General features: G+C 37.7%; 1 protein-coding gene across 1 annotated transcript; it reads right to left on the reverse strand.

Annotated features, from left to right (window-relative positions):
• Positions 1–7,445: 7,445 nt before the first annotated feature.
• MMP12 (matrix metallopeptidase 12) lies at positions 7,446–16,126 on the reverse strand. Its single transcript, XM_054592599.1, is given in 10 exon segments — positions 7,446–7,919; positions 7,921–7,990; positions 8,579–8,682; positions 9,438–9,597; positions 9,968–10,101; positions 10,928–11,051; positions 11,911–12,072; positions 14,928–15,053; positions 15,142–15,290; positions 15,885–16,126. Coding segments are annotated over 10 exon segments (1,260 nt in total). The 5' UTR covers positions 16,088–16,126; the 3' UTR covers positions 7,446–7,891.
• Between the last annotated feature and the right edge of the window lie 469 nt (positions 16,127–16,595).

Consider the following 16,595-nt stretch of genomic DNA (forward strand, 5'->3'; position numbering starts at 1 on the left):
CCCTATTGTATAGTTTCAAATAAGTTACAATTTTCAAAAAAGTTGAAAATAACTTTCATGAAATATAAAATAAACATGTTAAAGATGTTATTCAACTCACTAACAAGGGAATAAGTTCAAAAAAGAATCTGAACAGATATATATATATGTGCATTAAAAAATGCTAAAATAAATCTATAAATATATGTGATATCACCTGGTATTTGTCATTCTCTGACATTTCACTTAGCATAATACCTTCTACATTCATCCATATTGTTTCAGATAGCAAGATTTCATTACTTTTTGTAGCTGAGTCATATTTCATTATATACATGCACAACTTCTTTATCAATTCGTCTATTGATGGACACTTAAGGATAAATAATCCTGCAATGACCGTATGGGTGCATATGTCTTTTTGATTTAGTGCTTTGTGTTTCTTCAGGTAAATACCCAGAAGTGAAATTGCTGTTCTTCGTCTCTTGTTAGCCTTGGTTTTAAAGTCTGTTTTGTCTGATATAAGTATTGCTATAACAGGGTTTTTTTTGTTTATTTGCTTCCAATGTTATGAAACATCTGTCTCTATCCCTTTACTTTCAGTCTGTGTGTGTCTTTTGATCTAAAGTGAGTTTCTTCTGCACAACATATGGAAAGGTCTTGTTTTCTTTATCAATTCAGCCACCATATATGTTATGATTGGAGCACTTAATCATTGCATTTAAGTAATTGTTGATAGAAATGCCTTTATTGCCATTAGGTCCTTGCTTTTCATCACTGAATATTTCATGCCAATCTCTTCTAATCTGCAAAGTTTCTGTTGAGAAATTAGCTGACAACCTTATGGGAGATCCCTTATAGGTAACTAGCTGCTTTTCTCTTGTGCTTTCAAGATTCTCTCTTTGTCTTTAACCTTTGGCATTTTAATTATGATGTGTCTTGGTGTTGGCCAATTTGGGTATGGGACTCTCTGTGCTTCCTGTATTTGTATGTCTATTTTCTTCACCAGGTTATAAAAGTTTTCTATAATTAATTTTACAAATAGGTTATCAATTTCTTGCTTTCTCTCTTGTCCTTTTGGCACCCCCATGATATGAATGTTGATATGCTTGAAGTCGTCCCACAGGCTTCTTAAACTATACTCATTTTTAAAATTTTTTTCCTACTTTTGCTGCTCTGACTGGGTGTTTTCTGCTTCCTTCTCTTCAAAATTACTAATTTAATCTTTTGATTTATCTGCTCTACTGTCGATTCCCTGTAATGTATTCTTCATTTTAGTTAGTATATTCTTAATTTCTGACTGGTTCCTTTCAATGTTTTCTAATTCTATTTTTATATTTCCTATCTCTTTGTTGAAGTTTTGACTTAGATCATTGGGCATCCTTGTAACCAGTGTTTTGAATTCTGCAACTGGAAGATTGCTTGTTTCCATTTTACTTTGTTCTTTTTCTGGAGCTTTGTTCTGTTTTTTCATTTGGGATATGTTTCTTTGTCTTCTTATTTTTGACAGCATCCCTGTGTATGTGTAAGGTAGAGTTGCTACAACTCCCTCTCTTGAGAGAGTTGCCTTATCTAGTAGGTGTCCTGTAGGGCCCAGTGACATAGCCTATCCAGACACCCCCAAGGTACAACTCCATGTGAGCTGTGTGCATCCTCCTTTTGTAGTTGAGCCTTGATTGCTTTTGGCAGGTCAATGGATGGGATTTATCCTTAAGCCAATTGGCTTTGAGGACTAGCTATGAGTACAGCAGAGGAGCTGCTGTGTGTGGGCCAACTCCCTGGAGCACTGCAGTGGGACTTTGAGGTCTGATGAGTCTGCCCTTGAATGTGTAAACTGCTGGAGATGATTGGGTGGTGTTCCAATGTTGTCTGAAGCTGGCCACCCTGTACTTTTGCACTGGGGCTTCCTGGGAGGTACAGGTCAAGATCAGCTGCCATCTGTGCCCTGCACCGTGCTACTCGGCATAAGCTACAAAACAATCTGCAGATGGCTGCTACTTGTGTTTGGCTTAGAGGTGACCAGGAGAGACCAAGCTGCAAACTGAGGTTGGCTACCGTTAGTGCCAGCCTGGGGCCATTTAGCAAGAGGTACAGGGCACACATAAGACAGATGTTTCTTATTTGGGGTTTGTGACCCTATGAGAGATTTTATAAAGTTTGTAGTGTGAACTAAGACAGGCTGTTTGTATGGAATAGCCACTGGATATGGCTATTGGGTGGGTCTGAAAGTTGGGTGGGGTGGGATCTCAGGGAATCACCAGGGCAGGGCCAACAGTGTTAGTGAGGTTGATGGAGACTCAGAAATGGTGTTGCCTGCCAGCCTTGTCAGGGGAGAGTTCAGCAAAAGAACAATGGTTTCTGCCAGCAATTCTGTCTAGGAGAAAGTTGCCCCTCTAGCCCTTGTCCTGAAGCCATACAGTTCAGATCCTTCCCATATGTTCCTAATGCACCTTTTGAGCTGCAGCCCCCACACCAGAGTTCACAGCAAGTGAATCCAAGTAAGACTGTGCTTGGGCCCTTTAGGAGGGGGAGCCCTCCATGTTACTCAGCATCAATTTTCACAGCCAGAAGTTATGAAGACTTCTCTTTCCAGCACTGGAACCCTGGGCTCTGGCCTCAGTGTGGGCCAGGGCCCCTTGCTGCTGAGGGAGGACCTCTGAGGCTCAGCTATCCCTCATGATTTTTAACCTCTACAGATGGACGCTAGACTGTCTTCTTCTGCATCTCTGATCCCTCTACCAGTCTTGATGTGGCTTCTTTTTCATATCCTTAGTTACAGGACTTCTGTTCAGCCAGATTTCAGACAGCGCTCAATGATGGTTGTTCTGAAGTTCACTTGTAATTCTGATATTGTTGTTAGAAGTTCAGAGTACTCTGTTTACCTACACCACCATTTTGACTGGGAGCAAGATAACATTTATTTGCATTGCTATAGAAAATACCATTTGCTTTATTATTTGTTTTCTATTATTCTTATCCTTATAGTTATATAATAGACTGGTTGATGAATAGTCAAAAGTGTGAGATAGGGTATGTGGTAAAAGAGTTACAATCTAGAAAAGCTACAGGAATTATCAATAAGGAAGTAAAACCACCCCACACTAGATTTATGCCTTAAAACTGACAGAGACCAGCTTGATCCAATATGAGGACTAATTTCACCTAACAGTAACCCTTAGCCTTATACACTCATTATAATATATTAGCATGCTAAAGAACACACCACTCGCAGCCATGGTCAGGTCAGAATTGTAAAACCCAAAAAATGACATAAAACGGCAGAGGGAGCTTCTCTAAGAAATCTCCACCCCTTTCATGGAATATCCTAAATATTCTTTCCCCTTAGTGAATACGATACCTCCTCAATTAAATGAATCTCAGTAAAAGAATCAAATTCTGCTAAAGGGGAGTTGCTCTGTCTGTGGAGTAGCCCACTTTCAGTCTCACTGCTTCACTAAAAAACTCATTTTCACCTTAAACTCTATGCTGGCTCATGTTTGAATTCTTCCCTGTGAGAAATGAAGAACCCACAGTGGGTCTTGGACCATTGGGGCCCCAGACCTCCAGAACAACAGCATCAGGTTCACATTTTCATAAAATCAGCTACTCCACAGAAGATCTGTTAGACAATGTCCAACACTCCATTGTAAAGACAACTGTAATTTTCAAGTCTTGGACATTTTTTTCCTGACATTAACAAGATATTACCATTACCTTGTCCAAGGCAAAATAGTATTCCCCTGTGGCATCGCGCGGCAGTGAGACGGGGTGCGCCTCCATAGGGAAATGCCGCTCTGGTTCCTCGGTCTAGGCAGCGACTGCCCCAGGGGATGGAGCGCATTGCAGGGAGCGCGGTGCTCCTGGATCTGAGGGTTAAGGTCTGGGGCCAGCTGATGGGGGCAGGGCTCTGAATCCTGGAGAGCCCATCACGGATGAGGGGAATAAACGGGAATTGTCACAAACACTTCTCTGCTGCGAGAGAGGACATGGGCACTTCCTTCTTAGTGGAGAAGCCCCTCTCACCCCTCTTTCCAAAGGCTTTTATTGAAAAGGGTATCAGTGGGGCTAGGTAACAGGAATGCACAGGTCATCTCATTGTATCAGTATGTTAATGCGCACAGAGAATGGGTGATGTTTTGAAGAAAACAAATGTCAGGAACACGTCGATTTACATAGGTCCAAGAGGAGACTAGTAAACGAGAGAGACGACTAAACAGGAGAGTGTAGTAAACATAAGAGTGCCTAAGGGTATAGGGTTAGGGTCTGTGAATAATGTAAATTCCCTTCCCAGCATGAGGTGGCTACAGCTTTTGAGGGAAGAACAAAGCACACTTTAAAGAATTTACTTTTAGGCCTGATTTGGGAACCACCAGATCTGGTTTAGGACTGATTCATTGTTTTAAGCCTGAGCCAGGTGGGAGGAGGGAGCCACCAAGAGAGAAGGAGACTGCTTTCGGATAGAATGAAGACTCAGGTCATGTCCAAGCCAAGCCGAGGGTGCAGATCTTTTTGCCCTTCCTCTATGTCTCCTAATTTCTTGTCTGCTGCCAATATTCTATTGGCATCTGTCTTAGGTTGTGTACCTCAGCTGGAGATAACTTACTTGTCGCTGATAACCAATCATCCATGGCAAAGCAGAGAGGCGGGAGCTACACCCCTGCCAGGGGGGACAGGTTATGTCTCCTCAGGAGCCTGTTTCTTCAAGGCTTCCTGATTATTTCCAGCTTTGGTGCCCTCCCGCCTGTTGGCAGGGTTACAATTCCTGAAACCAGACAAGGCGTTTCCCAACATTCCCCAGTTTGGACACATAAAAAATTCCTATGACATGTTAAAGACTTTTGATTGAAGGGCCAAATAAAAGTACAAATAGCATGGCATGTCAGTTTTCATTTTATTTAATTTTTTTATTTTTACTTTATAAATTTGAAAGGCAGAATTTTGCAGTGATTAATAACAGATTCTGGAATCAAACTGCCTGGCTCTGAATGGCAGCTCCAAGGTTATGTGACCTTGGGAAAATTAGTTCACCTCTTACTGCCTCAGTGTTCTCATTTGAAAAATATGAATGACGGTATTTGCTTAATAATTTTAATAATTAGGTGATTATTTCTTAATAATCATTAATATTATTATTAGTTAAATTTAAGAATTTTTTTAGAACACTGTGTGATGAACTTAGGACAGTGTCTGGCATACATTTAACATTATAAGGATTTGTTTAAAAAATTTACAATATAACACAAATAGAAGTAGAAGGGGAAAGGGTTTACTTTTAAATCTTTAAAGGTATTTTTCATGAATGTTGGGAAATGCCCTGCCTGGTTTCAGGAGCTATAACCCTGCTGACAGGCTGGAGGGCCCCAAGGCTGAAAATAATCAGGATGCCTTGGAGAAACAGCTCCTGAGGAGACATGACCTTTCCCCCCTGACAGGTGTGTAGCCCCTGCCTCTCTGCTTTGCTTTGTGATGGTCCCTGCCAATGATGGGTTAGACCCCCTCAGGGGAGGGGCAACCTTAGCCAGGCATCGACCGATATAAGCAGTAGCAAGAAGTTGGGGGACACGGAGAAGAGGCAAAAAGACCCCCACACTTCTTGGCTTCGCTTGGACATGACCAGAGTCCTCATTGTAGCCGAAAAGCAGTCTCCTTATCTCTTCGTGGTTCCCTCCCTAGGCCTGGCTCAGGCTTGAAACAGTGCAGGAGTCAGCTCCAAATCAGGTCTGGTGGTTGCCAGGGAAACCAGGCCTAAAAGTAAATTCTTTAAAGTGTGCTTTGTTCTTCCCTCGGATCTCTGGCCAGGTCATGCTATGAGGACATTCACATTATTTACACCCCTTACCCTTTATCATTAAGGAGCTTGCCCTTATCTTCATTCTCTTTTGTTTATACTGGTCTCCTCTCAGACCCATGTAAATCAGTGAGTTCCTGTCAACTTGTTTTCTTAAAGGCATCTATTCTCTGTGAAACTTAACATGTTAATGTGACAAGTGTATGTGTGCATTCCTGTTACCTGGCTCCACTGGTAAGATTTTCAATAAAAGTCTTGGAAAAAAGAGTGATGGGGCTTTCCCCACTAGGGGGATATGCCACAGGCTTCTCCACTACGAGGAAAGTGCCCCCATCTGCTCTCCCAGCAACAGAAAGGTGTTTGCGACGTTTTGTGTTTATCCCCCCTCATCCGTGACAACCCCGGAACAAGCTCTGCGGGATTCAGAGCCCTGCTCCGTCCTCAGCTGGCCCCAGCTGGTTTACCTCAGGTTCAGAAAGCGCCCTGCTCTCTGCGGCGCTCCCCCACAGCACCGCACCCCATCTAGTTGACACGCAGTGCGACATATGAACACTCATGAAACTGAGAGGGGTGTCCTCTGGGCCTCTATTCCAATATAGCCATGTTTAAGAGGAAATTCTTAGTCCTGAATTACCTAAGGCCAAAGATATCTCAACCCAGATACCATTAAGTTTTCTTTTGATGCTAATCCTGTGTGAGAAGTTTCTTCTTTTGAAGGAAGTCTAACATTTAGTTTCCTATAGGGAAACATTTCTTCTAAAGATGACCTGACCTTACTCCTTGTAACGACAACTCTAGGATTATTATACTGAAGGAGCACATAATACTTGAGAATGGCTCTAAGCTATGAAGGACAGAAAGCTCCATCTCCAACTAGATACTTTTTGATCCTCATCTTTTTCCTGATCTCAGTTCATTCTACTAGCCAAAAACAGTCATCTGGGCCAAAATGTATTTCAACTTTTCTTAGATCTTAAAAAACTCTAAGCATTCCACAAATCTGTAAGACATTAGAGGATGCTTTAATATATGTACAATCCGGAAGATAGGGAGAATGTCTGTCAAGGTAGTGGAGAAAACTGATAAAAGGCAGGCCAAGCTACCAGCATGATGTTCTCACCATATATCATTAATCACTCTTTTTCCCCACAATAAACCTCTGAGATGGGTACCACTAATATTTTCTCCTAAATTTAAGAAAGCTTAGATTTACTCTCTTGCCAAGGTCACATAGCAATTACATGGCCCATAGTGTGAGATTTGATCTGCAATGAAAATTTTACCCAAATGGAAAGTTCCTATTTCATCCCTTCTTTTCTTTAGATTTGCGGCCCTACACTGTAGGTGCTACCTGGGACTGTATGCAGTCTGGAGAAGTTTTCTTGACTTGAGACTAAGTATTCAGGTGCCTTTCAACAAGTAGCCAAAGCAAATACAACTTTCTTTTTTTTCCCAGTTGCCATATTTCTATCCACTTCGTAGTATAATCACAAATTAGCTTTATTTAGGGGTAAGTCCAGAATTATTTTCAAACACACATTCCATTTTTCAATAAAAATTCTTAAAAGCCAAATACTTTCTTTCAATGCTTTTATTTGAACAACATAAATACATATACTTTATATAAAATATTAGAACAGTCAACACTGTCAACAGAATATAATTACATTATCACCATAATTATACAATTTAATTATATCTTACCTTATTATCATTTTTAAGTTCTGGGTATATTCTATTTTTACTCCAATTAAAATGATACCCTTGTGGAAATATTTAATGGTCAAAGAAACTAATCATTTCTTAATTTTGGTTAAGCCAGAGAAATAATTATAATCTCTCCGTTTAAGGATGTTAGGGACCAAGATATGCTCTTGCCCATTGAAGATATCTATTTTTAAACTTAATAGGAAAGTCAAGTAAAAATTGACAATGGGGACTTTTAAAAAATAAAGTCTTATGTGTTTTGTATAATCATTTACCTATATGATCATTTATTTATATCCTACAGATTTTATTTTTTGATATATGTCATTACTTAGTTGCACATTGGGCACATAACAAGTATAAATAAATACTTATTAAACTGGAGTGAGTTGAGAAACACTAGTAATTATACCATTCCTAACAACCAAAGTCAACATTGTTTTTGCCTTTTGGTGACACGCTGGAGAAGTACATCATATTCAAGTAAGTTCGATCCTTGGTAAAAATAGTAGTGCCCTAAAAAAATAACAAAAAACAACAGTTTTATTCTCTGATTGTATTTCTTTGAAAAAAGATAGCATAAATCTGTGTTTTTATAGATTATCTAAATTACACAAGGTCTGATTCAAGTATATACATGTTGGATTCCTTGGCCCCCAGATATCTGCCTACTGCCAATCATTTCACCATTAAATATCTTCATTAATTTTACTGAGATGTTTGTTTAGATATAAAGGTTGACTATTAACATGAAAATGTTTTGTGAAAAGTTACACTCTAGATGGAGAACTCAGTTGAACTGAGGTAGGGCACACAGAAGCCTTGATGGAGGAAGTAAAAAGAACATGGGGGTGGGAAGAAAAAACAAAATATCTTGACCCAGTCAACAATTTTGCTTAGGGTCACCTTTCATAAAGACATTCACAAATACACACTCAAACAAACTCAAGCTTCTTTCATCCCACCTTCAGCCCCAGTCCATGAGAGCCCATGAAGTGAGAAAGGAGCCAAAAGGAAAGTAAAGAATGCAGGTATAAAAAAAGTATGAAAGTCAGTGTTTTACAGGGGGTTTTGAGTATCTTCATAGTTCTCTAATCTACTTACTGTTTTGATAGAGCACTGCATCAATTTTAGGCTTAACTCCTGGAAAGTGTGTGGTAATTAATTTGGGATAACCAAGGTCCATGAATTGTCTTCTCTCATCGTACCTGAGCAAATAAATAAATAAATAAATAAATAAATAACCAACCAGCAGGAATTCCATCAGAAATACTTTTCTTGACATAAATGTGACCATTTCATGACATGAACAACAAAACTCATCTATTTCTTTCCTGGAAGGCTCTTACTAAAAAGGGTTTAAACTGAAATGATATGAAAACCAAGGACCTAAACAGTTCACCAATTTATTGCAGGTCCCTATAAGACTCTAACACAAGGCTTCCTGATTTCCAGCCAAGCACTTTCCTCACCCCTCCACGATGCTTCCACTGATGACTTGCACTGTTTTATAGAACTTGGTTGTCTAATTTCCTGTTAGTAAAGACCTTGCAAGATCATCTGTCCCTCTGAGGATGGTCTCCTCATTTTGCTTATTGGGTCCAATGGTTATGGAAAGGAATCTGAAACTTTGTACACCCACTAAACTGGCTGTAAAGACTAGGTCCAATACATCTCTACCACTATTGTCCAATGTTTTTCCATTGTGATTAATACCATGACATTTTACTTAAAGTGTTCTTTTTAAAACACATTGTGTGTTACCTCATAAATCAGAATCCAAAAGTCCAGAGAAGGAAAATTAGATTGACAGTAACTATTCCAGTCCTATAGTCTCTTGATCCTTTTCCCAGGAAGGTCAAGTATGTTTGGGAATTTGCATAGAAAACCATCTTCTGGAAAACCCCATTCCTTGCTGGTTTCACAAATCTTAAGGGCCAAATTACTAACCATCAAAGCTCACCTCCAAAACTGATGATCTACAAAGAAGTAGGTCTTATATACAAGTGGGTTAAAAACAGCTGCATCAATTTTTTTCACAAAGCCAGGAAAGCCCAAAGAATGTATACTCTTTGGATAGCCTGGCTGTGGTTTCAAATTGCTGATTAACCAGTACTTATCATCTGTGAACACAAAGAAAAAAGGTATATTTCAATCATACAGAAAAAGTAATAGAAATATATAATGACTCACTACAAACATCATTCTTGTCCCATAGTTCCAAAATGTATTGTTCCTTGTTCTTAAACATGGCCTACCTCCTATGGCTCCGTAAATTTTTTTTTCCACAAGCATTATAATCTATATTTTACAAATTTTTCCTGAAAGTTTTATGTATTATCTAAGTATTCAATCTATTTTAGGTTATAGTTCAGAGTACAATTAATACAATTTGGAGTGCTTTTTGGTTCTTTATTTATAAAAAGTAGTGTTTCCTTAATTTATTCTCTTCCTTGAAGTAGACTGAATAGCAAAACTAAAAGTTGGAATTACCTTTAAAAAGAAAAACTTCTTCTCTAGCTCCAATTTCATAAGCAGCTTGAATACCAGATGGCAAGGTTGGCCATAAAGAAGAAATTAAACTAACGCTCCACTTTGGACTCTCAGGAAGCTTCCTCCAGACGTACCTGACATGTAAAATGTTAAATATATGTTAAAATTGTTGTAGACTCAAGAATCATGAAAGGTGGGTGAAAAGGACCTGTGAAATAATTTAGTTTCCTCCCATTATCTTCATATTCTGTTCCATGGATGTCTGAGTAAGAGCAGCACAAGAAAAGGATGTTAATCAATTCTTTGATAATAGCAATGGTATTAACAGGCAAATGGTTATATGGAAATAACCTGGATCTTGGAATCAAAGGATCTAGGTTCTTGTCTGGTTCCACAATCCATTCATTAGTTTTGTAATATAAAGGAAGTCACTTATCATCAAGTATCTCAGTTTTTGAGTTTCAAAAATGAAGGACATTTGTCCTCCCTACCAAATATTAATCTTCTATACCCCCCCACACCATCAATATCTGTTTCGGTCTGTGTTGTAAGACAGAAACCATAAATCATCCTGGAATTCCCTTCTCTCTAATCAAGAATCAAATCCTTTAAATAGCCATTCTTTCAGAGCTTTAGTTCCAGACACTATTTTTATCTATGATTAAAATCATCTGGCTTCTTTGTTTCCTATCTTATCTTTCCCCAACCTAAATTCCTACTGCAAATCCATTATTTGATGCCAGTTTTCTAGTTAAGACATAAATATAATCATACCACTGTCTTGCTTCAGAATCTTCAAGATCTCTCCACTGCCTAAAGAATCAAGTCCAAGTCCCTACTCACAATTTCCATCTACTTAATTTTCCACTATTTTCTATTATTCTCCAACAATGACAACAACAACAAAAACCACCATATGACAGAACTTTTGCACTTGGTCAGGCATAAAAATGATCCTACCTGTCTCTAAAGAAAAAGATTTTATTTCCCACTGTAGTGACAGCATCAATTCTCATATTGGGATCACAGACAGCTGATTCTGTATTGTCAGGGTTTGATGAGGGTTTGTCCTTTTCTGGACGTCCTGAAAAAAAAAAAAATTTCAAGAAGCATTAGAAAAAATATGTATTTTAGTTTATAAGAGGAAGAATCCTACCCTTCAAGACAGCGTGGATGGAACTGGAGGGCATTATGCTAAGTGAAATAAGCCAGGTGGTGAAAGAAAATTCCATCTGACCTCACCTGTAAGTGGAACCTAGTCAACAAAACAAACAAGCAAAATATAACCAGAGACATGGAAATATAGAACAAACTGACAGTGACCAGAGGGGAGGTTGGAGGGGGGCAACAAGGGAAAGAAGGGAAAGGGTGGTGAAACAATATGTATAAAGGACCAATGGACAAAGACAGGGGTGGGGGGCAGGTAGAGGATTGAATATGGGGGGTGGAGAGGGTAGGGTGAGGACAGTAATGGGCGGAAAATGGGGACAGCTGTAATTGAACAACAATAAGAAACATTTAATTTTCTTGATGAAAAATGCATTAAAAGCAATTTATGATTTTTTAACAGAAGACATACAATAAAGATTTTTTTCCCCCATGTGTTTGAAACATCATGGAGGGAAAAAATCTATTCACTGGTTTTTTTGTTCCAGTTAAATTTTTTCTCTGTGTGCCTTCTCTAATTGACAATGTTATGTTAGATAGAAAGGACAGATTGAGGCTAGAAGGCTTAGTTCTGCTTTTGTCTCTGGCATTAACATACTAGGTCTCTTGTGCTCACCTGTAAAAATGAATATAATATCTGTGCTATCTACCTCACAGAATTTTCATGAGGTTAAAAGCAAATATAGATATTAAGGTTTTGTCCAAATGCAGATATCATGAAACCATTCATAAGAATGAGTGTTCATAAGACAAAATGGTAAACAAATTCAACTCACCATAGAGAGACTGAATGCCACGTATATCATCAGAAGAGAGGTGGAATGTGTTGGGATCCACATATCTGTAGGTGGGGAACATTATGGCCTTTCGATCATTGGAATGGTCAAGACCCAAGGAATGACCAAACTCATGAACAGCAACTAGGAACAAGTTGATGCCTAAGAGGAAACCAACCCGGAGGGAAAAAGAGCAATGATATATAATGGCATTTAGAAGACGATAACACAATTTAAATCTGACATAATGAAAAAGGTAACATTTGGGAATCCTTTACTTGTTTTCCCTCCTCGCACAAGGTTTTCCATCTTTGGCACTATTGACAATATAGGCCAGATAATTGTTTGTTGTAGATGTTTAGAAATCTCTGGTTTACCATTAAATAAGTAGCAAATCCATCTTCAGTTTTTACAACCAAAATGTTCCTGACATTTGTCTAATGTCCTCTTGGGAGCAAAATTGCCTCTGGTTAAGGACCACTGCACTATTACACAAATGAAATATATTATGTTGTGAAAATTTCTAGAATAACTCATAGCTGTGTTCAGTAGTTCTCATTTCTTCTAGATCGTTCCAACTTTATTCTGCTTCCAGTTTTGATTAATCTTGAGTGGATGTATAAAGTCTTTAGTAACCATTCTTTACTAAACTCCAATAAAAGGCCATATTAATTGCCAGGTACTATGAGTCACTGAGAAATATACCACATTGTATTGTATTGTATTGTATTGTATTGTATTGTATTGTATTGTATTGTCTAATCCTTATACAACTGGTAGACAGCCACCATACTCTCTATTTAAGATGAGGACACAGTATCAACAAGATTAATTGACCAAATAAAGATCTGAGCCAAGAACCCAAGATTCAAATTCAAATTTCTTGTATCTAAAGTTCATCCTTTAACTATACACAATTCTAAATGAAATCAGAGACTATGCTTATAACTTAGGCACATTTACACTGCCAAATTATAGTCATGCCTGTTCATTTCTTCTGTATGCCCTAGAGAATGCACCGTTGTAGGTAGGAAAGAGGGCACTATTTGAGAAACTGTCAAGAGAAACTGTCAAGTTTCTCAAATCCCAGAAGATTTGAATAACCCCTTACTGTTAGTTTTAAATCTGTGTTCTAGTCTAATACATTTATTTCTGTCTTTCTTTTTCTGTGGCAAAACTGAAGCTCATAACTGTCTTGCCCAGGGCCACAATCCTCTTAGTCTCAGGGCCTGGCCTTGAAATACTCTCCAGCACCCAAATATGAACATAGAATCTCCACCTCTCTTCAGAATGTCTAGGAACATTCCTTGTAACAGATGGGGTTTAGCAACTAACTTGGAAATGCTTTAACTTCTTTTAGATAATGAAAAAGAAACAGACTCTGTCATTCTTCCCACTCTACATTAATACAGGGAAGAGTAAACAAAGCCTTTTATATTTTGGCCTAAACCTAAATTTATCTTATCCCCAATTCATATAATACTTTGTATAAAAGACCATCACTGGTCCTTATCTCAAAATAATGGATTTCTGTTTGTGTTCTGGTTTTTGCCAGATTGTCTGCTCCTCCAGGGCAGGACTGGGTCCTTCTCATCTCTGCAGCCAAATACCCACATCAGCTAACACTATAATAGAAACTCAGCAACAATTGAACTAATTGTTTATTCATTTAATGTGCAAAAAAATTAGGTTGATAATGAGCACTTTAAGTTAGAATTTTTATAAATAATTTAGTTTTTAAAAATATAGAATCAAGACAATTAAAAATAAGGCAACGTGAACATGTAGGAAGTTTACATTGGACCAAGATAAGAACTAGAAAATGCACGTTCAGACCCCAGCTTTTCCACAAGCTTGCCACTACTTTTCTCTTGATCTCAATTTCCTCTAACTGTGAAAAACTATATTAAATGATTTTTCTATGGGCCTTAAGAATTCCAAAACATTCTAACTAACCAGTACAAGTCTCCCATGTCAGATGAAATTATTATAAAACTCAAATTCGCTTGTATAAAATTTAGACAAATTTAACATGTCTAGCTGAGAATTTTCAGCTCAGCAAAAACCTAATCCTACATCATTTGGCTTTTGGCAATGTAAAAATCCTTTTATCACTCAATAATTTTATAAGTTTTGGACTATGTGTCAGACTAAAACAAACAGTCTTCCTGGTATGTAAAATATTGCCATCTAATGTGGACAGTTACCAGCCAGAGAAAGGGGGATGCTGAATAAAGCCCATTCTTGATAACTTTCTCTCCATTTACTTTCCACATGAGTCAGTCATGTAATCTAGGATTTCCAATGGAGAGATTAAGAAATCTTCTGATATGATAGTTTGAACTTTCCAGTGGAGAGTGATTCTTCCAAACAGGGGAGACTAATTATCCCTATCTTCCAACTCATTGATAAGAATGGTGACTTACAGCCCCTCTGTAAATACACACAAGGTATTATTAAATGATCAGTTGGACATTCTGAAATTTTTATCCCAGAACCACAAGAGACTGCATGACCATATAACATTGTGTATCTCTATAAGGATCTCTAATTTCTCTATAGCATCATCTTTCTGTGTCACGATAAATCTAAGAAACTGTCAACGTACAATGGATCATGAAGATGGCCACATTATTTTAGGATCGTTAGCACACACAAAATTAGTATCTGTATTCTCTTGAGTTTATGGGTTGCTTTGTCAAAATTGATCACATAACAACTTTTACATGTTATAGTTCTTAAGGTTCTTGAGTTTATACTAAAGAACTGGCTGTTTATTAGAATCTTAAAGATTCTAAGAATGGATCTTTAAGGTAATCTAGTCCAATATCCTCAATTTATAGAGGGTAAAATTGAGACAGTGTTACTTTTTATTTAGTGGCTAAGTTATAATCAGAACAAGTTTTTTCATCCTATAATTCTTTCTTGGAAGGTAGATTTTCAGAATGGTGATGCAATTTAGAACTTGTTAGTGGTCTTTATTTTATTTGGGGGGTTTTGTTTGTTTGTTTGCCTACCTTTGTAGTTTTTAGTCCAAAGTTCAGCCTCATCAAAATGTGCGTCTCCTCCAATACCAGATCCAGGTCCAAAAGCATGAGCTATGATTCCACCTCTGCCATCAAAAGGACTGAAGTCTCCATGAGCTTGTTAAAAGGAGAAGAAAATTAGCCCTTCTCTATATGCTATAGATCATGCCAAATGACACAGATGAAGTAAGTCCAAGTTCTCTACCTCCAGGTGCAAAACGGATCATAATGTCAGCCTCGCCTGCAGTAACCTTTCTGAATTTCAGGGGGGTCACATTACTCCACACTTGAAAAGCTTTCTGGATGGCATAGTCGACATCCTCAGGCTTCATGTCAGGAGTATAATTATTGATTCTTTATCAGCAAAATGAAAAAAGAGAAAAAGATATGGAAACCATGTGTTAATTTTGTCTTATTATGAAACTTCATTTCTGCTAGCATCATTGGAAAATGAATCATTTCATAAATTAATTGTCCTGATAAAAAGAAAACAAAACATACTTTTTGTACTACAGAGATATTTATCCTTGGATAGCTTCCCCCTTAAACAGACTCTAACTTGATTCATTCTTATTTATGATTTATAGGTCACTATTATGAAAGATTTACATGCATAGAAGCTTAAGCCTTTTGCCTCTGCTCCAAAACTTCTGCATTTATTCATCTTAACTCTTCTATAAAACTTTCTCCTGTGTCTTATTTACTGTAGATTTAACTTCATTCTCCTTTTGCATTCAGCCTTCTTAGTCTGGTCTGGACTGGAAAGCCAAACAATCCCTGGATGAACAATCCTCTATTCCAGAGACAATGAATTTTAACAAAGGTATAGTGTTAATAGTTGAGGGAGGCTTCTTATCTGCTATGAGATTTAGGGCTATATCTAAATGGTTCCAGTTTCTAGAAGTCAGACCTATGGGAAAATAGAAAAATTCATGGCTATAGTGTCACCTGTAGGTGATAAAATGTTTCTTCCACACTGGCCTCCTTGGCATTGTCTTGAACTGATGAACATCAGGCAGTCCACATCGAGGTCTGTGCATCATGTCCAGAGTAGATTTGTCCAGTTGCCCAGTCACATTTAACCCCAAGAACTGCTGCATTTCCTGAATTTTATCCTCCATGAAGTTTGTATTGACTTTCATTTTTGTCATTCGAATTGTCTCCAGAGGAAAGTTATAAAAATTTTTCAAGTAGTCCTGAAAAAAATACATTTAGTATTACATTATTGTACATCTAAAGGTTTCCATTGGAGTTCTGCATATATGATTCAACTCACACTGATGTTTTTGAACCAGCTATCAGACAATTACAATGAAAAAAAATTAAATATTCTGTGCTGTCAAAGACGTGTCATAAACTATTAGCAAGACTGATTTCTGGAAGCCCACTGAAAACACCTTTATGTCTTTTCCCCTTCTAACTTGTTTCTACTTTTTAAAACTTATTTGAGTATCAGTAAGCAACAAAATCTTTATTGTCAGGATGCATTATTAATTTAAGTTGGGATAACATTTTCTTGCTTAAAAGTAGAACGTCCTCAATAAGATGGACAACTATGAAAAATTCAAAGTTGAAACAGCCTTGGAAAATGGGAAATCATCTGAACTCATATAAAAAAAGAATTGAAAAGTTACATTTTAAAAACTGCTCATGAAGAAA

The sequence above is a fragment of the Pteronotus mesoamericanus genome, unplaced genomic scaffold (genome assembly GCF_021234165.1).
Source record: "Pteronotus mesoamericanus isolate MK-2021 breed Mesoamerican mustached bat unplaced genomic scaffold, CSHL_Meso_final scaffold_36, whole genome shotgun sequence".
Lineage (NCBI taxonomy): Eukaryota > Metazoa > Chordata > Mammalia > Chiroptera > Mormoopidae > Pteronotus > Pteronotus mesoamericanus.